This window comes from Cebidichthys violaceus, unplaced genomic scaffold, assembly GCF_023349555.1.
Source record: "Cebidichthys violaceus isolate CVI_PGR_0920_01 unplaced genomic scaffold, fCebVio1.0.p SCAF_21, whole genome shotgun sequence".
NCBI classification, from domain to species: Eukaryota; Metazoa; Chordata; class Actinopteri; order Perciformes; family Stichaeidae; genus Cebidichthys; species Cebidichthys violaceus.
In genome coordinates this window covers 9,299,606-9,322,749 of record NW_027176384.1, presented here as the reverse complement: position 1 = coordinate 9,322,749, position 23,144 = coordinate 9,299,606, and the positions used below count along the sequence as shown (strand labels likewise).

The window sequence follows — 23,144 nt, the reverse complement described above, 5'->3', positions numbered from 1 at the left end:
TTTCAGACTGGGAGTACAGCCAAGGCTTCATCAGTGAAGACATGGTGAGGGAACACCTGCCTCCTCCCAGTGACGACAGTCTCGTCCTGATGTGTGGACCTCCGCCCATGATCCAGTTCGCCTGCAACCCCAATCTGGACAAAGTCGGACATTCCAGCAGCCGCAGGTTCAACTTCTAGACGTCTGGGCGTTAGGTTATATCCTCTACCCTGAAAGCATTAACGCACTCGTACAGTTGCAGTGGTATTGCGCTTTGTATACAATATTTATGATATAATCATGCAACAGCGTCACAGCACGGACCAATTAATGTAATAAGTAAGTGTCACTGAAGGGGGAAGGGAAGGTATTTGGGATTAAAGATGGAAAGTTTGGATGTGATTACAAATCTGTTTGCAACAATAGCAGGAGTTGAGGTTTGGCTGTTTTCTGAGTGCCTTAACACTTGCGAAGCTTTTTTTATGCATCTCTAAGAATCTCAACCACATGCTTCATTTATGCAGAATTGTATTATTTAATCCATTATTGCTGTTGCAAATGTTAAACCTGCCCCCTCTATCGTCGCGTCAAAGATGTCAATATTTTGCTAAAACATGTTCTCAGTGATGTGATTACTGACATGAAGTCTTTGCTGCAAATCTGGCTACTTGTGTGGATATGCAATATTAAAAAAGAATTGCTATAACATTTGATGCTTTAACTCTCCCTCATTTACAAATGTTTGATTGTAACCATTGTAACATCTACCTGAGCTGTTTAAGAAGCTGCTACTAAAAGTGAAGACAAAGAAAAATGCATTTTCTCCTTTTTTTTTATTCACAAAAAGTTAAAAAAACAAAAGACTTTGGTTTCCATGTTTACTTTCACAATGCTGTTTCTTAAAAGGAAGTGTTTGACATTTGGCTTCCAGGCCAAGAGTTAAGTGAGAACATCAATACTGCTCGTTAAGTATAGAGCTAAAGCCAGGAGTGTATTAGCTTAGCATGAAGAGAGGAAGGAAGCAGAGGGAAACGTTGCTCCTACAACACTCACTAACATTCTCCTTATATGTGGTTTTAGGATTATAGAAAAAAAGAAAAGCGTTAATTAGTGATCTTTGGAGAGAGCCAGGCCTCCGGTCTTTATGCTAAGCTAATCGCTCAATCAAGGGTTGTAGCTTCATATTTAAAGCACCATCACAAGTGGTATCACCTAATTCTCAGAAACTTAAGCAATTAGCATATTACTCAAAATATCAAAACATTTTCTCACTTCCTGTAGTTGTATCTAGCCCTGCAGATCGTTTGAGATTTCTGTCTCAACCCCCACACAGTGTGCTCACAGCATTGAATCTCAAAACCCAAACTATGTGGCTCGATACCACTAGGAGGCAAAGTGAGGATGTTTGCTGTAATTTGAATGAAATTATCCTAAAGATAACAACTCTACGTACCACATTCAAAAGTTAATCTGACTGCAGCTCAGGACGTGAAAAACAAAGAGTACAGCACTCAAAACAATTACGCTTACCTTGCTGATTATTGAAAACAATACAAATGGTTCACTAATAAGAGGTACATTAATGCAATCACACCTTGCATTTTTAGTTCATGCGTTATATTTTGGACAGCCTTAATAAATATATATATATGGTCATGAAAGCTATGGCTGTACTTCTGAATGAGGAACATACTGTGGAGGTCTTACATGTTCTACTACAAAGGTTGTTGGAAGGTGGAGGGATTGGGATTGTGGTTGGCACAGTTTTTTTGGTTTTTTTTTTCACAAAGCAAAGTCTCAATCAAACACCAGAGCTGTGATCGGTTTCTGCTGCGTCGCCCTCGTGAAAAAACTCATCTTCCTTCAGCATGCTCTGAAACACAAAGAACCAGAGAGAATGAAGGACACTCAAAAGATAAACAACATTTCTATAGTAATAGGTTTGTAATGACTCAGGTTTGTATACTTGTTGGTCATTGTTCTACCCCATAAATGGTAAAAAAACAACAACAACAACTGTTTATTGTCATGTACGGTCAGTATCTCACCGTGAGATTGTTGATTTCCTCAGAAAATTCTCCGATCTGTCTCACGGTCCCTTCAGAGTCTTCCATCTGCCAAAAACAGACGCAAACAGAGGGTAGAGACACAGACAAACGCATTCAAAATACTCCGATTCATGATATTTGGTTAGGGAATATCTCCGTACCTGTTCCAGGTGGTCAAGGTGTTCCTCATAGAGCCGGACGCCCGTCTGGAAGCTGCTGCTTTTGGGCATTTCCACGTTCATGGGGCAGACGTACTCGTCGCAATCGTCCTGACGTTTCTTCCTCAAAGTGCCGAAACCACCGAATGACAGGCGTCTAGGCTGCAGGAGGAAAAAGATCAAACGGGTTCATATTCAGTATACTTTACTATGTTATTTGTTTGTGTCGAGTGGACGGGCAGATACCTTGATCTTGGCGGTGGCGCTGAGGACGATGTAGTCGGGGTTCTCCAGACAGTCCTGTTTGAGCCGCTGCGCCTCGGAGCCGATGAGCAGGTGGAAATGTGTGGCCAGGTGGCGTCTCAGCAGGGTTTTGTTGGGAGGAATGTTGAGCAGGAGGGCGAGTGCTTCCACGTTGAAGCGGGGCTCCAACACCTAGTGGAGCGTGCAAACATTTGAGAAAACATCATGGTGAGAGGTCAGAGAAGAGAAGCCAATAATAAATAGCATTTCAAACATTTATTTTCATCTAATCCTGATCCTCTCACCATCAGTCCTCCATGAACACCGCTGCCCCTCAGATTGGGAGCGTATTCTGCCAAATCCACGGATCGCAGCCACTCCATCACTCGATGGTTGGTCCACTGGGAGATCTCTGCTGGTGTCATGTTGTTCTGGACAACAAAGAGAATTTTAAATACAAAATCCAAAGCTGCCAGGGGCAGAAACATCCAAAGCAGCTTTAAAACAGAAAGGGAGAAAAGAGGTGTGATACCTCGTCAGAGGGCCGTCGCCTGAGACAGTTGGGTTCGTAGCAGTTGAGGCGGAGGACCTGGATGGCCCTCTTGATGCTGAGGTGATGGAGAACACTGCCCACCTTCAGAGACAGCAAGTCCTCCTGGGAAACAGCCACGGGATAAACAACGGAAAAAAAAAAAAGAGTCATCATGATTTATTCAGCCAGACTATTAAAGAATTATTAGGGAAACCAAAAAAAGTCAAAAGCTTCCACAGCGGTTCTAATGCAGCAGGAAGGTTTTTAACTCACCACCGTCATGTAGTGCAGCATGCATCCATCAACACGAGCCTCGTCAAAGTGACTTTTGTACTGCGGGAGGCCGATGTCATCCAGCCACCCTGAAACACACACACATATTCACGAATTAAAAAAGCCGAGGGGGGGGGGGGGGGGGGGGAATACAGTCGTTTATATTCAGCAAGATGACGTCGCACTCACTGGTCACCCAGTTGTGGTCCAGTCGGCCCTTGAGGTCGTCCTCCTCTGACCCGAGAGCCTGCAGAGCCAGCTGCAGCTTCTTCCTGTGCAGAGGGTGCTTCATGCACAACTCCTGAGCAGGAACACGGAGGGAAAACACAACGTCATGAGCAGGTGATCTAGTGTAGGGCTGAAACTCAGGATTATTTTCTTTATTAATTGATTAGTTGTTTGGTCTTTATAATATTTGCAGTATAACAATAATTAAAAAAAAATTTCAGAACATGCCCATGCAGAGCTTTGGGATAAAGTAAACTATGTCTTGCTGTGACAACAGCACCCTGAAACATAACTACCTACCTTCTCCAGATCGTGTTGCGATGCCCTCAGCAGCGTTTGTCCCGATTTGATCCAGATCTGACCCTGAGCGACGTATAACCCGAGGCCCTGCTCATGCAGCCACGCACACACTTCATCTTTACTCCACCGCGAGAAAGGAACTTCAACGACACTGACGGGGACAGAGAGGGAGTATTGACTGCAATGAATCAAATGGTACGACCGTCGCTAGTTAAGAACTGCATCGACGCCTACTTGTGTTTGGATTCACGCGACCAGCCGAGTCGAGGGCCGGCTGTGGCTCTGACTCCTCCCCTCCTGAACTCCATCTCTGCTTCATCGTCGAGGTTGAAGGAGCTGGAGTGACTCCTCTTTAGTCTGCAGGAGGATCACGTTATAAATGAGAGAGGATTAAATCATCGTCTTACCGTTACCTTGAAGTACAGCTGACACACGCCTGAACGTTACCTGCCGAAGAACTTCCTGAAGCCTTTGGACTTCTTTTTGGTTTCAGGCGAGGACGGCAGCAGGGCTCCATCGGGGGATTTCCGTGGAGGGGCGCCGGCCAGGTCCAGGTGCTCTGTGCCTTTACGTTCAGTCTCAGCTGTAAAAGTTATGACATACACGTCAACATGACGTACCTCAACACAGCCGGATCAGAGTTAACAAACTAAAGAACAGGGAATTTAACAAGAGTATTACAACCGCTACCACCCATGCAATAGAGTAGTAAACTACTACGACACAACTTCTTATTTACAGCGAATGAGAAATGCTTCGCTACTTAACTGGAAAGTACCGTCAGAACATCTTTATTGCAGATGGTTTAAAGTCATGGATAAGGGACAACTGGATGATTCAGTAAGATCATGGACAGAACTACGTCACACCAGAGCAAGAAACTCTAGAAATGATTTAGAGCCGGTATTCACAAATTTCTTGTTAAATAGTGTGTCGTTTTAACTCTTTAAGCCCTTAGATATGAGTCAAAGGAAACAGAAAATCATAATTTGTTGTGGCTGTCACGAGTCGGGAAAGTTGCTCCATCAGTGTGACAGCATGTGATCATCAGACTTCAGACAGTTAAGATGGTCACATTGCAGAGTCACAGTCTTTATTCACATCCAGCTGTGTAATCCAGAGCTGCCATACTGCAGGCCGACAAGGCCACTCTGCTCTACTGTACCTAACGCAGGTGCACTGGCACTCCGGGTGCGATCTTCACAATTTACAGAGCCGAGAAAGAAACACGAGGATCAGTAACAAGACATGAAGACACATCTCGAGAAATATAGAAAAATGTGATCATGTTTAGGAGCGGAGAATCACCCAGGTTTGGAGAGCTGGCTGTCTGCTTGCTTCCACGCAGCTTGAAGAAGCCACGGCCGAAAGAAGAACGAGCCTTCTTGGTACCAAAACTTCCATCACTGGCTCTGAGAGGAGATGAGGAACCAGGTCCTGCTTTATTTTTGACCTATGAAGAAAAAAAACAAAAAACACAGGAGTTTAGAGAAGTTAGGATATGGCCAAAGATGAACCATTTCACCTTTAAATTCAAAACGTGCAAGAGAAAAAAAAGTGTAGCTGCACCATTTAACCACTAGGTGTCAGAGCAGGACAATCTCATACAGTGTGTCCTGTGAATATATTAATACAGACAAAGAAGATAACACACACTGTCATTCACTCAAAACCAAGAGAACCTACTCACACGGACAGATTCACAGTGTTTAAGCTATAGTGAACAACATTATTATGTGAGGCTCATGTTACTTCGTCCTGCTCTCACCTGCTCAGTGCTGCTGGTTGTGGCGGAGCTGCCCGGCTGTGGGACGTCTGAGGAACTGAAATAACAACAAGTATTCAAGTGTTTGAAGCTTAAAGAGTCCAGAAACAGCCTCGCCATCAAGTACAGTAGAAATACTGATACTTTGCAGAAATATCACATAATAGAAAGCCAGATCACTGGTGTTAAAAATCTACTAAAAGAAAAGAGTTTAGATAGAAATGGAGTGATTTCCCTAAAATTGTTACATGCAAAGAGAACAAATAACCCCACTTTGTTGTGTAGATGTTTGTGTCAAAATAATGATGAACAAATTAAAATGTAATGACAGCTTGCTGGCCATAAGCTGCAACTACTTCCAAACTTTACAGTACATTTTAAATGTACCATGCACACACACACACGCATATTTCACAAGCTGCTCTTATCAGGACCGTGTGGGCGTGCACAGACTTTGTTTTCATTAACATCTTCTGGACTCTCCTCATATTGTACTATAATATGTAGTATGTAAGAAAAAGATTCAGTACGTCCCAACACATCAAATAAGAGGATGTTCTACTGCATCTGGTCGCATTGTGCAGCATGAACATCGGCATGCTCTTCTGGCTATCCTGACCCACAATCCTCTGCACAGCGGAAGATACGTCACATCGACTGAGCAGCTGAGAGAGCACAGATGGCAGCGTGATGACAGCTCATTAAGGCGCTTGACAAAGTAGTATGTCCCAATTGTATGCATACTACATGCAACAGTACGTACTTGGTAAGGGCAGATGCAGCATGTACTTAAAAGTAAAAAGAAACCCACACATCCAACTGTTCAAGACACATTGGAGTCTTTTAGAAATGTCTGTGAACAAACTGTCCAAAGCATATGCTAGAATGAATTCATATTTTGTTTGTTTATTCAGGAGAAGAAATAAAGCAGAGAGAGACAGAGGGTTTAATGACGTGCAGGAACTGAGACGACAGCTTTACCTTTCAGCTGCCTGTAACTGTCGTTCTCTGTCCAGGTCGTTCATCTCAGAGAGCACTGCTATACATGGAATAGACTGACAGAACAGAGAAAAACACCATTAATTGAACATATATTGTTTTAAGGGTTGCACAGCCCAACAAATAATAACCCAAACAGAAGCAGGGGGTGGGAGAGTTGGAGGCTGAAATTGAGCTTTTCTAAAAAGAGGAAGTCTCCGGTCTGGGTTTCATCCTGTGTGCAAATTGTTTGGACAGAGGTTGTGTTTACCTCGCCAGAGCTTCTTCCTGCCTCCCCTTCCAACGGCGGTGTGACCTGATCCACCTCCATGGATACGGAAACCGAGGGATCATCTGGGATATCTTCATAGTCATCGTCCTTAAACTTGTCTGAGGGAGGACAGTTAAGTTCAGTTTATCTTCATTCTTTGAAAAATTGACCCACCTTTTCAGGCTGCCATAAACCGTCACGATATAAACTAAATGTATATTTAAAATACAGGAACGCAGGAGGATCTTTCTTTTTCTTTTTCTTAATAATTGAATTAATGTTTAACAATTTCACATACTGCCTTATGCATTCGTTGCACTTTTGTTTTCCAGCTGCTCTTTGTCAAATCTTGAGGAACTGACAGCTGCAGACTCGGTTTTGGTGACTTGTTGCTGTCAGGCAGCATTTAATTGACAATAAACAGCTGAACTTAAAAAGCAACAATTATTTAAATTCAGTAATGATAATCTAATTACGTTACTGTGTGATGCATCAGCAAACTATGAGATTTTTTAGGCCAAAGCAAAATACTACAAATCCCCAAACTGTGACTTGATATTGATGAAGTGACAGTAATGCCGATATGGAGGTGAATAAATGAAGAGTAACATTAACGTGTATGATCTTTCAACACAGACTGACCTTTGACCAGCTCCGGCACATTCTTGCACTTTGTGAGTGAGTCCTCCAGCTCCTTTATCCTTTGTTCCTGTAGATAAACACGCATGACGTTCCAGTTACCACCACTCTAAATAAATCAAGGCTGCTGCTGACGACCACGGCGTCGCATCACAACTGTACCTTCACGTCGTTGGCCGACGCCAGTGACTCCAACACCATCTTCATGTTCAACACTTCTGTATCTGGAAAAAGAAAACACACACACACACACACACACCCATTATACTTTAAACTCCCCGCTGGGGCTCAGTGGGCTGGTCAGCACAGCTCTGGTTTCAGCTTGTTGCTGCAATGAACCACAACTCATCAAAAACAGGGACTTTCTGTGTGTTTTACCTGAAACGCTGCCCAATTAAACACACGCTAACCACTTCCAAACCGTGTTTATCTGCAGGGCAAACCTCATGTGAACCGTGAAGTGTGTGTGCCACAGTAGAGATTTTGTATCTTCTAATCAAATCTTAATCTTGTCAAATCAATTCTAACAACTTTAAAGCTTCACTAATCAATAACTCTACATTAACAATGGATCATCCAACTCCTCAGATTTACAGAGCATTGAGGTGATATTATGTTGGTGCTGCGTTTTCAGCTTTTTGAACCGACCCCTCGTTGCTCATAAATGAAAAAGATTTAATTTTTAAAAATGGGATGCAATATGCATAAGAGTTTAACAAATGCTGGTATTTTAGCAAAATGTAGTTGAATCCTTCTTTCTGAATTCTACGATAGCGTATTGTTTAACAATAAACCAACGGATAATATTCCTAGAAACTTCAAGATTAAAGACGTAAATATCAGAGAAAAAAAAAAAGAGTCACAAATCGTGAATTTATTTGTGCCGAAAGTAGTGTTCTTATAGTGAGGATGGCTTCTGAGAGAGGCTAACAACCGAAGATACATATGTGCATTCTCTTTCATATTCTTTTATGTAGTTCTTCAAAATGTTCTCTTTCAGTGCTGCAGAGTATACCAGTCATGGTGGCTTGACAAACTTTGGTTTAAGTTCAGTGTCAGTCACTCATTACTGAGTCTAAGTCATTTCTAAATCATAATTTGTTGTTTTCTCTCTTAAAAGCAGACATCTGACCCGGTCAGGGGCGGAGCTTTACAGATTTGATCTCGTCAGTGAACAAACAACCAGTGTCTGTACAGTGAGCTGGAAGACAAAACAAAAGCCCATCAGATTATACTGTAGAACACGTGTTTACAGCAGACACGTAAAAGAGACTCCCCTTCATTTAAATCACGGCACTCCTCTCCCATCACAGTGGATTAGATAAGGCCAGCGGTGGGAGGAAGGAGTAAAACAGATATGTTTGGTATGGAGCCTACAGACGGATAAGGAGTTAAGTAAAAACAAAGGGCCTCAAATCGCCTCATTATAGTTCAGACTGTCCGTGAAATGCAAGACAGTGAAATAATAATGAATGGGGAGATTCAGATGAAAGCAAAGTAGCCATTAGTTTTTCCAGCCAGGATGCTGGAGGGTGATCTGGTGTTGTTGGAATGTGAAATGTCTATTTGTCTAATCCCGTTTGCAACATTAGACTCCATGAAATAGGACAAGAAGCTCCCAGACATTTCTTCAAAGAGCTCTCCCACCTCTCTCTCCTCCCTCGGCTCTGTTGCGGCTCTCCACCCTCAGTCTGCTCTCGTCCTTCAGCCTCCTCAGCTCCTCCTCTCGCTCCTCCAGCTGCCTCTGCAGAAGCTGCAGCTCCTCCTACATTGAGAGGAGATGCAAAGTCATCATTCTGTGAGTGAAACTCGGGGAGACGGATGCAATCAAAATAGCTTTGAGATGTCTTTTTTTTCCCCCATTTACAAGCTTTTAGTGGCGGGACACATAATGTGTCCACTCGTGGTTTTAGAATAAGATGAACAGGAAAAAGGGAAGGACGTGACAAACACTTATAATACAATACATCATCATCACTAATGAGTACTCTTTGATTTAAATTAATTCATTAGTCAATAACATGTCTCATAGTCTCGTTTCAAACTTTGGAAAGCTCCTTCAGAGCCACAGAAGATATATTATATATTTTTTTTACAAACAACAAGAGTAGTGCTCCAGTTGATGAGTAAACTGGATTTAATGTGTACAATTAGTGGAGTGCCCCTTGAACACGAGATTAGAGAGAGGTGTTAGTTTCTGTGCTCTATTTAACACACTGTGATTGGTTGTGAAAGCTCACACCATTCACTAAACTGGACATGCATATAAAACCAATAGAGTCTCATCAAAAGCAGATTCAGACAACCGGATTCAAAATGGATTGAAATTAAAAAGACGCACCGATTAACAAGATGTGTAGCTTGGAACAATACACCTTCAAAATAAATTGCTGACTGTTTGTACTTTTAGTCACCTGAGTAAACAGTATGATTCTGTAAAATGTTGTTTCAGTCTCCAGGAGCTGATACAAATGAAAGAGCTAAAAAGAGGATTGGAAGCAGGTACCAATCCTGAAACCGGTACAGGTGAAAGCACTTACAGCGAGAGTGGAGAAAGTCAGGAAAGCAGTGTGCAGCAGTGGAGAAGCAGCAGGTTTAGAGGATCTTATAGGGCCAGAAAGGAAGAAGGAGGACAAGGCTGGAGATTAAACCTCGGTCACCTCATCTCCGGTGAACCGCTCACTGTTCCGCTTCGGACGCTTGACAGGTTAGCATGTTGCAGAAAGACGTTAAAAATCACAGCAGAAAAAGGGGGTAAAGAAGAAAGGGAGCAGATAATAGATGTCAGAGGGGAAATCACAGGGTTTTAAACACGTAATGAAGCGTTTCAAAGGATAATTCAGATCTGCTGTCACAGCCAAATGAAAAAGAATAAAGCGTCTGCTATCTGGAGCTTCAGCACACTCACTTTGGTAGCTTTGAGTTTCTTCTCACACTGCATTCTTTCATTCTCTATGTCAGTCACCCTGAACCGCAGGTCCGTCACTTCCTGGTACAAGCCCTGGGGACGGGAAACAGAACTCCCATTACCCGTTAAACCTGCACCGAGGAGCTTTATGGAGACTGTGTGGGAGAGAGGTCAGAGGCAGAATTCCTGCCAAAGGCACCAAACATTATTTTCGGGCCGATGTCCCATCGGAGAGAATTTGAGAAGCTAAATCCAAAAATGAAGACAGATCCCGGACTGAAGGTGAAAACGTCCCGATCAATTATTGTCAAACTGTTTTTATCTCCATCAATCAGCAACACTGCAGGAGCCCGGTGCTGTGGAGTCTTAGCGATGAATCCCCTCGTCTTTCCTAAATTAAAAGCGTGTGTCAGTTGATCCTAATTAGCATATGTAAATACCAACGCCAATAAAAGGGCATGAGACTGCAGGGCTGTGAACACACACAAAAGACAAGTTGTAAGAAATTGAAGTACTTTGTTTTGAGAGTTAAATTTTTTCAAAAGCGTTCTGTTATTTAATTTACTGCTTAAAAGCAAAATCTATCACTTGAAACGAGAGAAGAACATTGATTTATTATATTATGTGTTATTCATAATTCATCTCGTTCAATTTGAACACTGACGGTAAATATTGTTCAGATATTATTCAATTGAACTTTCTTTATTTCAGAGCGCAAGTTAGACATTACTGTGATGCTATGGACCTTTGCGTGAGGAAATTCTCTCTGAATGGACCTCATTGAACTTTAACTGAATACCACTGGCTCAGTCCAACAAAACACAAAACACTCGGTCCTCTTTGAAAGCAAACAAAATGTGACCGTAAACACGACCGTTCATTGGAAGGAGTTCTGACAGTATATGAGTTGTGACTGAGAAGGGTTGAGATGTTTGCACAAAGCGCATAAATCAGGTGCTGCAGGTTAAACAAATACAGAAATCAGAACACGTCAGCACTGACAGGTTGTGTTCTTTAGAGCTTGATTTAAAGCTTAATGGGGAAAATGGAAACAAAAATAAATACATGCAGTTGCATTCAATTCAGACTTTCAACTCCCTTCAGACGTCTACTGTCTGGAAACATAATATTCCCCAAATATATGTCCCGGCTAGTGGACAGAGTGGATGGAAACTATAACTCCCACAACCTTTTAGCCCCTCAGAGAGGGGGGCAGAGGGGGAGGTATGGGCGGGGGTGGGCTCTGGCAGGAAACAGCTGCTGGAGCACAAGGGGTGTTTAAGCCTCTTCTGTAACCCTTAAAGAAGTTCACCCTGAACCACATGACACATCCGAGTCCTCCAGTCGAGTGAGACCGACCTCTGTGACTTTAAAACAACGACTGGGCGGCTTCCAGGATTCAGAGTCACGCATCACATGACACAAGCTGCAGGTGCAACGGAGAACTTCAGTTACCTCCGCTCCGTTTCACACGGCGTTCGTACCTCATTGTCCCGGTGATCTCGCTCCACAGCCGTCAGCTTCAGCTTCAGACTGGACACCTCGGTCATCAGCTCCAGCTTCTGGGTCTCCAGCGCTGTCCGGTTCAACAGCTCCTGTGGAGCAAGGCGCACACTGGTGTAAAGCATTCAAATATATTAAGTAGAGAGGTAGACATTTTGAAATTGACCGGGATGACCGTGTTCCTTGCAGAACAAAGGCGCGGTGACGTTTAGAGGCCTTACCTGTTGCAGCAGATCCTCAGTAGCATTTAGTTTCTGCCGATGATGATCCAGACACGTGTCGAGGTCCCGAATCTTCTCACCCTGCACCTCTACCTGGTCTGTAAGAACACTCACCTGGACAACGGAGAGACATCGGTATTAATCACACAAAATACTCAGAGCACATACTGTAGGTCCTTCAAGGCCACATCAACCGTTTATTCGACTAAGACAGTACTATCTGTGTAGCCAGAGCCTAATAAATCTTATTCATCTGTGTCAGAGCTCCTTTGTTGTCCAAAAACTATTAAAAACACACCAAAGAGCCCCAACATTAAACTGGCAGACATGTTTCTTTTATCACTAAAAAACATGCACACAGGCCGCAACTAAATGTATTCCTGTGGGAGTAACGTTTGCTAAAAAACTACAGCGCCCAGCTGTCTTAGGAAATGATTTATTCCTTTTGTAAAATAAAGCTATGCACTTGTTGTGACCTCTTGTGAATTTCCTCATCTTCAATATGAATGAATGTCTGTGGGGCTGAGTGCCACAGACAGGGCAGAGACGAGGGGAAGGGTTGAGTGACAAATTGACAAATTGTTGGTTTTGTGGGGGGGGGGGGGGGGGGTCGCTAACCTAAAAACTAATAACCTTTTCTCTGCTCCTCGAAATACTTAAAAAAAGATACACATCGGTGAAGATTGGACCCAATTTGGTCTAAAATGATCAACAAGAATTCAAACTATCAGAAAATCTGTTCAGTCTTTATGGATTTGTTTTGAACTAAGGAACCCATGCTTTATAAAAAGGCCACATGGTGATAATACGGATCATTTGTTCCCATCCACCAAACTTTAAATCAAATCTTGGAAATCAGTCGATTTCTTTTATTTAGATATTCTGTCAACTAACCAACAAATGGCTCTGAGAGGGTGGTCATTTCTCAGCCACGTAATATACTACTTAACAGCCTATTCAGAGCAATTGTTGTGCTGCCTTGCAGCTACAATGAGGAGTTGTGCTCTCTAACCTGAAGAACAAGACACTCTTTGTCGCTCTCCAACCGTGACAGGCGCTCTTGGTAGACTGCTTCTGAGCCGTGGCCGTTGGTCTGAAATGAGAAACGATGCCGGTTTGTGTTGTCTGAACAAATTGCTGCATTTGTTGCACGACTTCAATAAGGTTTCCAACTGTTCTTTCTTTTGAGCCGGGAGCTCGTGAATAAAGAGGGGGGACGGCGGCCTTTGGCTGTCATGTTGAAATACGGTTCTGGCTGCGGAGTCCAGATGAAAACACACACCAGCCTTGAGCCACATGGATTTTCTAATGGTTGCACATCCCTTAAGTGGATAACTATATAACCTCCCTGACAAAGGACTCACATGGCTTTCCCTTGAAAAAAGGGAACAGCTATGCGAGTTGAGTTTCCAAAGAAACATGTGAGGGTCAATGGCGTTCTCACATGAAAGTGATTTAAAAAATTGAATCAAAAGCGTCCTCGTCTCTCCAACTCACACACGCGGAGAGACGAGGCCGCGAGGGAAGAAAAACAAGAGACGAGGCCAACTAGTCAACGTGGGTTTGGAGGACGGAAACTATTTGCAGCAGGACTCCTATAGAAACTCCCATCATTCATAAAGCACGTCATAACAGCACTTTTACAGTAAACGGAGTCAGGGTATAGCCAGAGACGCAGAGCAGTTAAGAGGATGATTCATACCGGGCCGTCCCTCAAAGACACTGGTACTATTATTAGACACGGACGTGTGCTGCAACAAAAAGATGCTTTAAAAGGACAGCGCTGTTTGAGATCTGCTCAAAAGCTAATTTGCAATAGCTGCATCCACACACACACACACACACACACACACACACACACACACACACACACACACACACACACACACACACACACACACACACACACACTTCAGCCTCATAGAGAGAGGGTTGTGGAGGCTAAAGAGAAGGCACGGCTTTGTAGCTCAATTTGTAATGACAAGGAAGACGAGTAAGAATGTAAGCATAATGAATTATAGAGAAAGGTATTTGCCAAAACATTATTCAAACCACCCACCTGTTTGAATTCATTGTTATTACGATCAGATCATTTGTAAACTAGGTTCCTTTTGGAAGAATGTCCTTTGTTTAAGTAACATTTGTTGCCGTGGGCCATCGTTTTGTTTTCACTGTTCTGTGCTTGTGTATTAAATGTGCTGTAAATCTGCCTTGCCTTGCGATGCCTTAATACGATTCATTTGTGTGTTTGCGTCAGTTTATGGATGGTTGTTAGCTTGTGAGCAGAACTGTAGTTGTCGTAGCTAAGATGCTGAAGTGTTGTGCCGTGATAAATCTCTTGATTGACAAGCGTTAACGGCCCCAGAGTGAGAAAAGCTCCGGTATACACACATATCTCATCTTCTGTTACAAACACACGCCACACGTTGGGGGGGGGGGGGGGGGGGGGGGGGGGGGGGGGGGGAAGGTAAAGAGCCCTTTATAAATGGTCTCGTTACCAATCGTCCCTGCAGCCACTCTGCCAGCCCCTCTGCGGTGGAATCGGGGATCTGACATCGCAGGTTGTCCCTCTCCTCGTTGTCCATGAGCTCCAGAACTCCCCGCAGGTCCTCCAGCAGGTGCAGCACCCGGAGGCCCCCCAGGAAAGGGGAGGTGGGCGACTGGCAGTCAAACAGCCCGTTGGAGTAGTCCATGGCCTTGGAGCCTGGAGAGAAAGAGAGGAAGAGATAGATGTGAGATAACGATAAGAGAAAACTCTTTATTCCACACAAATCATGACATGAAGCTCAATATTATAGCTGCTGTTAATCTTATGTGTTCAATCAATAATCAAAGCAATCAAAATGGCTTTTAGACAGACAATCAATCAGATGCACAGACAACAAAATATCTAATTTCTTACAGTCGCTTATTTACTTGCAGTCGTTTGATAATTATTGCTGTTTATTCACTGTATCTAAAAAAAAAAGTATTTAAAATAAAAAAATGATTTCCTCTGAGAACAATCAGTTCTTCGCTGAAGACATTGACTATCATTTAGCATTCACTCCTACACAAGTTCATGTTTTTTGCAAAAAATAACAGCGGCGATAACTGTACTGAAGGTATTTAATGGTATTCTCTCCACCTCTGCATAATCACACACACACTCCTAGGCTTTTATCAAACATCATGTGACGCATATAATCACTTAATACAAATTAAAACCACATTTTCTGAATTGTGTTGGAAGCAAACGCTGCGTGTTGACTGAACTCGAGTGCATGATGTTCCCTCCGTGTGCCGCCGCCGCCGCCGCCGCCGCCTTCTCCTCACCATCTGTCACCCGTCTTAAATGTCAGCCGTAATGAAGACGTCCAACGGGAACAGAGAGTGGGCTAAACAAGCAAATGTAACCCAAAAAAAATTAATAAAAAGCATGGCTTCCCCCACAGCAGCGAGGGAGTGGGGCTTGATGACGGCCGCGGTTTCTGCAGCAACAGTGGGGATGTCATGTGATCGGCTGCCTCGCTCCCGTTGGAAAGGTCAGCGCTATAATTACACACATCAGCGGAAAAAAAGTGGGGACTCTGAAAGTGAAGCCTGCTCTGCTCATCTGCAGCGGCACGAGCAGGAGACTGTGTTCCAAACTCACAGAGCTTGGATAATCGTTAGTTTGCGTCACTGCGGGGACAAAGGAAACTTTCTTGCATTTCTCATGCTGGAGGAATGCAGTGGAGGCAGAAATGGGCCAGTGATCCAGCGGCGCACATTCAGCATTATTCCAAACCTTTACGTACGTTCGGGGGGATTGCATTAGACTGCAGGTAGAAGGGGAAGGAGAAGGGCACATTGTGTTTCCGTCCGCTGGACGCAGAATTCCCAGCTTGCAATTCAATGCGTTCCAGATGTGGGCCAGACCCTATAGTAATGCCATGCCCACTTAAAAAAAAAAAAAAAAAAAAAAGCGCTCTGGTCTTAAAGTCCGAGTGTGCGATGTGGTTACCTGCTATGATCCCGTCCATTTGCTCCAGGGCGGCTGCCAACATGTCGCTGGCGTCGGACATCATCTTGATGCTCAATGAATCTGAAAAAAAAAAGAGAGAAGACGACGAATTTTAAGTGAAGGAAAGAAGGTGAAACAGACAATAAAAGGACTCAGACATTAAAGAATAACTGCTTTGAATTCAACCACTGTACAAAATGTCTTTAAAAAAACCTTAAATGTGTGAAAAAATCAGATGAATCAATAATTAATGTAATCATTAGCTCTAATCCCGTGTATTTCCACAGTTCAAAGCTTTGCTTTTGTTCTGTACAAGCATGAGTGTTAAACTTTAGAACCTGCATGTTTTTACGTTACCATCTCTCACAACAAAACTAGTGTTATCACTAATCCTGTTGTGCTACGAGCTCTAATTCTTCCTTTTCAAAAGGCCGCTGCATCAAATTAACTCTGCAGTCTGTGCCACAAAAAAAACAGGCTCTCACAGAGAGACGAAAAACAGAAGTGATCTCTGGGCCTTATTACCCAGCAAGCCCTATTTCCGGCGGTCACGGGTGCTCATGGGCGGGCTCCTATCTGGAATAGTGGCACTGTTCTCCCGGGGGTCTCGGGCCCCGTAGCGTCAGCATGCTCGTCATCTCAAAACATCCATAACGACGCGGGACAGTGTCCTCCTTGAGCGCCGAATTCAAACGCACCCTTGAAACTGAATCCTATTTAAAGGGTTAAGATAGTACACAGAGAGGAACGAAAGCCCAGAACTATCAACATTCAAACAGTGGCTCTGCCTGTTCAGAAGTCTCATTGTAGGGGGGGGGGGGGGGGTTACTTCATTTCCTCCCTCATAGGGTCACAGTGTCACACCCAGCAGGGTAAAACATGGGCATTAAGAGCGTAATTAAACCAAAGGCCTCAGTACGAGCTGGAGGCTGCTGTTGGAACAAGGGGCCTTCATTTCAACTACACAGCCCACAGAAAGGAGAAACACATCACACACACACTGCTTTGTATCTGCCCTACTCTACAAATGCAACTTTAAGAGACATTATGAACCGAATTCTAGTGACGTACATGAATACTTGAAACATTTGAAGCCATCTGAAAGGACAAAACAGGAGTGCAGGTCGATAAGCATGCCGGAAAATACCTCAAATTAAGAATAAAAACAGCTTTTAAATGAATTTGTGGGTTAAGTCCTACTACAAATACTTATTCCTCCACAGGTATTTCCATAGTTTGATGGAAAACCATCACTCACTCTCACCAGGGTGGGAGATGTATTTGGTCAGCTGCTGGTTTCACCTCACGGGGGGGGGGGACCCAAAAGCTTGTTTCTTTTTCCAAAAAGATAAGTTTTCTGTTGACAATCCAAATATTTTTGGACGCAGAAAACAACAAATGTCATGAAGAGAGACACACCGGCGTGTGCTATCTTATGCTCTGCTCAGCTATCTCTTCTGGTCACGGTGCAACCCACGGTGCATGGGGAGAAGTGGGATGAAAACATTTTGAAAGAATAAACTAATCCCAGTGTGTTCCCACTGTCCTTCCTGTCTCTGCGGTCTTGTGATGGAAGCCACATCAAAACTGGTGTCATGGGATTTTTTTTTTTGATGAGAAATTCAATTCAGTGGAAAACAGAGATTCACCTCAGCCAATGCGCAAAGGTTTGATTCATGCCAGAGAGACAGGAGCACGTTTGCACTGAAACTTTCCACGTGAACAACTCATAAAACCAGGTCCTTTAAAACGCCAGGCTGAGACATTTTCCACTTCTTCTCGCGTCAGTGACGAGCCGGTCGTCCATGAAGAATCTTCGGACTAAAAAAAAAAAAAAAAAGCTCTGGAGAAAAGCCCACAGATGAGGGTCCATCTCCCGAGCCGTGCGTAGAGCTGTCTGTAATGATGATTGATAACAGTGGAGGAGTGAGCACTACACACATTCCTGAGCAGGTTAGTTATCACGGGGGGAAAAAAAAACACAGACACCAACGCCTGGTACTGACATCCCCGCTGGCCTCCCCCTGCATCCTTCAGACAAACCCCAGAGGACTTGATTCTACATCATCCTGCTGCTTTTAATTACCCGCCAAAGCACAAAATGTGTATTAATCCACCGCAGAAAATAGTCCCCAACAGATGCATTATTTACTCCTGATGGAGTTCGCTCATATCTACCGCGGCCCGGGGAGTTACATAAGCTTCCTCTAAAAGAAACTACACATTTGTGATCCGTTTTTGACGATTTACGTCTTCACTAGGAAATGAATGGGCTTGTGGATGAGTGCCACAGAGACGGTAGGCAGCTCAGAAAGTGTTGAGAGACGTTTCCTCTCCGGATCGTTCACACAGGCCTGTTTTAAATGATCCGACGCAATCAATCTAAAAGCAACATTTCCCAGTCTATTTTATAGAAATAGTAAATGTGTCTGAAAACCAAACTTGACTACGCTGTAAGGTGGTTCTAACATCAACCAGATGGAGAGAGGGCGGTATGGAGGGGGAGGGACATCTGCAGAGAAAATAGGCTGGGATTACTTGACCCTGTGCTGAGTGGTCGGTCTCTCACACACACACGCACACACACACACGCGCGTATAAATACACAAACACACGCCTCTGCTGGTGCCTCACACACTCCGATAGCTTACTCCCAGCTGTGCTACAGATGTGGATTTCAGAATCGAACTGGCTCAGTTGTAGTACAGTAACTGGTCATAGTGTCAATCAAAACAAGTTTAAATACTTTGCATTCTACTAATATATCCGACTTATAGCTGGTTTAAGTCATATTTTAAGTAAGGACTCAAACGCTTCCTTTCAAATGGAATCTTTTTTGAAATGGTATGCCATCAGTACCATAATCGATAAATCTGCCGATTATTTCCTTGACAAATAAATGAATAGTTTGGCTGATGAACTGTGAGAACACAATGCCAATGTGTCTTTTGTTTTGACAGCACCGGCAGATTGTCAACATCATTCATAACGCAGCAGCATCTTATCCTGCTGGTTATGAATGATATACTGTGTGCGTTTGTTTCCGCCTCTGCTCTTAAACCGCTGGCCTCCGCTGGCATTTGATTAAAGTCGTATTTGATCCTTTACTCAAAACGGCTATCAAACTTATTATCAAGAGAAATATAACAAAGTCAGATTTCATGACTGCATCACGAAGCCACCGGAGCAGAAAGATATCGACCATCCTCAGCTGAATGAAGACAATAACAACGACACCAAAAGTACAGTACAGTAGTCGTAATGGTGGTTCAGTCTCAATACAAAATCCTTTGTGGAGAAACTCAGTTTTAGAGATCTTTATTGATTAGTTTGAGCATTAGTCAACTCAGAATTGATTGACAGCAGTAGTTGCAGTAACATTTGCAGATAGTAAAGCATCTGAATTAGAGTCTCAACTGATACTTAATGTTAAAGCATGAGCTGCTGATTATTATTTCTTATGCATTCATAAAATGAGAAGAAGTAAATGTGAAATCACAAGCTCCCAGAGCCACAGGACAGGTCTTCAAAATGTCTTATTTTACCCACTCAACTGTCAAAAACCCAAATATATGTTTTGTGCTTTCATGTAAGAGCGAGAAAAAGCAGCTTCGGCAAATTGATCTACTAATTGTTTCAGCTCTGACCTCAATTAGCTGCAATACAACAGCAGTACTTAGAGAGGTAATGTCGTGGACCCGTGGACGAGTCTGTCCCTCGTGAAATCCAGCCTCCAGTCAAACACCCGGCCTCTGTTTGCCCCCCCCCCCCCCCCCGAGAGAGACGGTACGGTGGACTTTAAGTTTGGGCTGCTGTGAGCTCAGACTGTTTGACAGAAAAGGAGCAGCCATTGAACCAACACGGAGACCCTGCACAAACACCTCTTTGTCTCTCACAGACTCACATGATAGCACCTGACCTCAAGTTATTGCAGGTTTTCCATGCAGGGCCCTCAACTCAGCCTACATCCCGGTCAGAAATAATAAAAGACAATTGTGGAAAAGCGCCGGGAGCAAAAAGAGGAACTCAGTGAGAAATCCCAGCAAGCCAAGAAAAACTGACTTTCATTGCGTTTGTTATCAGAAGAGGACCCTCCTGAGTCTTATTTAGGGCTTAAAGGCGCAGTTTCTGCGGTAAAATGAGCAAAAACTAAACGAGGTGGACCTGCGACAGACGACCATAAACACAGAGGCATGCCTACACTCAGGAAGACCGTCACTCAGTCCTGTCAGGAAGCGTTTCCTGGCACATACAGCAGAGATGTCTTCCTCTTCACCACCGGCACCGACTGCACTCACAAATCTGAAATGCTCCAAAAGCCACTCGTACAGCTCATGTATGAAACTGCGCCCTTTAATTATACAATAAACAAATGTTTCAGAGTAAGCTGAGATTTTAATTTGATTTCAGAAGCGTGTAAACATCTCAATATATCATGTGACTTTTAAGTGACAACTCCCTTCTTTCAAAAGAAAGACACCGCCACAAGAGAAACGTACCAAGAATGCAAGGAATACAAATTTCTAGACATGTGGCTTCAAGAAAAAGAGAAATTGAAGAAGTAGAAAGCTCTTTTTTGGGAGTCTGTGCCACGCTGAGCGCGCTGCAGGCCAGGTCTGCTGCTACTACAAACTAGGGTCAATAATGGACTCTGCCTCCTCTTTACTGAGCAACAGATACATGCTTGTTGCCTGAGAAAACAAGATGATTGGTGCCAGGATTAGTGTCTTAAGCGCTCACTGAGCAATGTGCAATTTGAGTTTTAGTACGCCAACACGTCCAGTGTTAACATCAGCAGGCAGGCCTGCAGCAGCATGGATGTTCTGGCCATGAGAGAGTGTGTGTGTGTGTGTGTGTGTGTGTGTGTGTGTGTGTGTGTGTGTGTGTGTGTGTGGCGGGATACAAATATGGTTATTGTCAGAGAAGGAGATAAAATCCTTTGTTATGCTTTCAGTTCTCTGCCCGGGAAGCCAAGACATCAGCAGACGTAGGGAGGAGGGCTGCCAGCAGGTCATGCAGCGCCTTCAGGAGGGAAGGTTTCTCCTGAACAGCTTCATACCAGAAAGGTTTACCCAAACAAAGGCTGCAGGAGGTCTCAGACTGAAGCGGGACCAGAGGCAGCTTCAGAGTGCTGCTTCTGCCTCTTATACTGTAAATGTGGGCGAAGAGCCAGACTGGAGGTTCACCGCTGTGATTCATGATTTGGCTTCAAACATTAACGGACATGATGCATGAATTAGATGTGGTTAAATAATTAAAACATGTTTAAAAACGTTTCCCCATAAAAAAGAAAGCACCATTCGAAACTGTAATGTACCAAATCTGAGGAAATATTATTGTCTCTGTTGACACATTGTTTCTTTGTTCTTCTGTGGATGGTATCTGTCATGATGTAAAATAGGTTCATTGTATTTTATGTTCATGTGAAAGCAATAGTGATGCTGTTATTGATTAGTGTACTAACTCTGCCTTAAACAAAACCATAAATAAATAATAAAACTCAAGGATTTATGCTTAATTCTTCTGATTCCATAGCAAGAAAGTTTAATAATAACGTTAATAGAAGTAACGCTCAACAATGGACTACAATAATCTCTTTAAAGTCACCACACATACGGTTAATAAGTGGAAGCAACGTTGACGTAGAAATACATTGTATATTAGAAAACGTTAATATAACCAAAGTATTACTAAGGAGTAAAAATGAGCTACGCTAAACTCTGCGTAACAAACATTTTGGATCTAGCTCCTTTGCGTCCAATTAGAAGGAGTTTAGCACAATTAAGTTAAGCGAAACTTTGACAAACATTTAAACTTCGGGTTAACTTACAGGTTTCGACCAATAAATGAAGATCCTGCAGTCTCCGGCGGCTTTACTCCAAACACTCGTCACGGAAGCGTCGTGGTCCCATTTCTCTGTGAACTGAACTTTTCATCCAGACCATGGGGATCCCAACTAAAATAGACATTTCGAGCGAAGTCAAGCAAAACAGAAAAAGGCAGCAGGGTCACATCCGGAAAAAGGGCCTTCAAAATAAAAGCGGAAACTTGGGTCACTCGAGATAAATGGGAGGGGATACAAGCAGATATAAGAAAGGAAAGCATAATCCTGAATGTTTCCACTCTCACGCTATGTTCTCTGTTATTTATTTGTCATTGGCAATATTGTCTGTGTCCCTGGCATGGACCTTGATCTGGAGTCTTTATTATATCTTAATAAATCTAGTTTGTGTAGATCAAACTTAAGTTTTACTCTTGCTGTTCAGTAAGAGTATTTCTGATACCTTCAAATAAAGACCTGTAATGGTAATCACAGTACTTAGTTTAGCCAGACAGTTAGTGTGGTTCAAAAGCATGAATATATTTCCATTTTTTACTGTAATTTTAAGTTTTTATTTGTTTATTTTTAAGGGATTGAAATAGAAATGATTAGCTAAGAAAATGTGGGCATTTTTCATTGAAGTGAGGAATGTTTCTCACACTTTTTTTAAAAATCCGGATAATTTTGAAAGTCCGTAACGGAAACAATATGTGTTATTCCATCGGCTTAACACTGCGCATGCGTTGAACACCAACAAAGTCGACGCGCTTGTTATTATTGACAAGTTACTTATTTTGCACGGTTTAGCAAACACGTGGACCCTCCAAGACAGATACAACCCTCAACTAGTGGAAAAGTATTAGTAAAAAACAAACTAACATGACAACAATATATTTTCAGAATTAATCAGATACGATTTGAATCGAATGATCGAAAAGTAATTAAAGGTTTAAAATGACGATGAAACCATGAAAGCAACAACAGTAGCTGTAAAGCATGAAATCAACTCAATGAGCTGCAGTCACATCCCAGTCTTCAGTGCTTTTGATTTTTTTTGAATTACGGTGGTTTTCTCCACTTCATTCGCCTGTTTATGGTTTGATATAATTTCTATTGTTGAAGAAGAGATAATGGCACTTTATCACTTTGTGTTGAGTTCTTTTATAGATATCTTAAATTAACTGTCTTACCTTTTATAACATCAGTTAAAATCAGTGGTGGGAAGAGAATAAGTAGTATTGTACTAAGTATAATTTCGTGTTTCTATGCCATTGTATACTTCTACTCCCCTT

At 42.9% G+C, this 23,144-nt stretch overlaps 2 protein-coding genes across 4 annotated transcripts in view; one reads left to right on the top strand and one right to left on the bottom strand.

The window, feature by feature from the left end:
* Positions 1-687, top strand: part of cyb5r3 (cytochrome b5 reductase 3) — a 38,859-nt gene extending 38,172 nt beyond the window's left edge. The window contains exon 9 of the mRNA XM_068717223.1: positions 7-687. Coding sequence (XP_068573324.1) covers positions 7-179 — 173 coding nt within the window. The 3' untranslated portion in view covers positions 180-687. The remainder of the gene's footprint in view (positions 1-6) is intronic.
* A 105-nt stretch (positions 688-792) lies between these two features.
* Positions 793-21,973, bottom strand: ppfibp1a (PPFIA binding protein 1a). Of its 3 annotated transcripts, XM_068717210.1 has the most exons (25): positions 21,862-21,973; positions 16,032-16,112; positions 14,545-14,750; positions 13,059-13,139; positions 12,047-12,160; positions 11,807-11,917; positions 10,323-10,415; positions 9,062-9,179; positions 7,577-7,638; positions 7,418-7,484; positions 6,776-6,894; positions 6,508-6,581; positions 5,530-5,584; positions 5,070-5,214; positions 4,209-4,344; positions 3,996-4,118; positions 3,762-3,912; positions 3,423-3,534; positions 3,234-3,322; positions 2,961-3,083; positions 2,734-2,859; positions 2,432-2,620; positions 2,189-2,347; positions 2,028-2,093; positions 793-1,852 (listed from the first exon to the last, which is right to left on the bottom strand). In XM_068717210.1, exons 2-25 carry the CDS (start codon positions 16,093-16,095, stop codon positions 1,781-1,783), a joined length of 2,655 nt encoding a protein of 884 aa, XP_068573311.1. In that variant the 5' UTR covers positions 16,096-16,112; positions 21,862-21,973; the 3' UTR covers positions 793-1,780. The 3 variants fall into 3 exon arrangements, with proteins under 3 accessions (XP_068573311.1, XP_068573314.1, XP_068573312.1); XM_068717213.1 differs by lacking the exon at positions 10,323-10,415; XM_068717211.1 differs by lacking the exon at positions 13,059-13,139.
* Between the last annotated feature and the right edge of the window lie 1,171 nt (positions 21,974-23,144).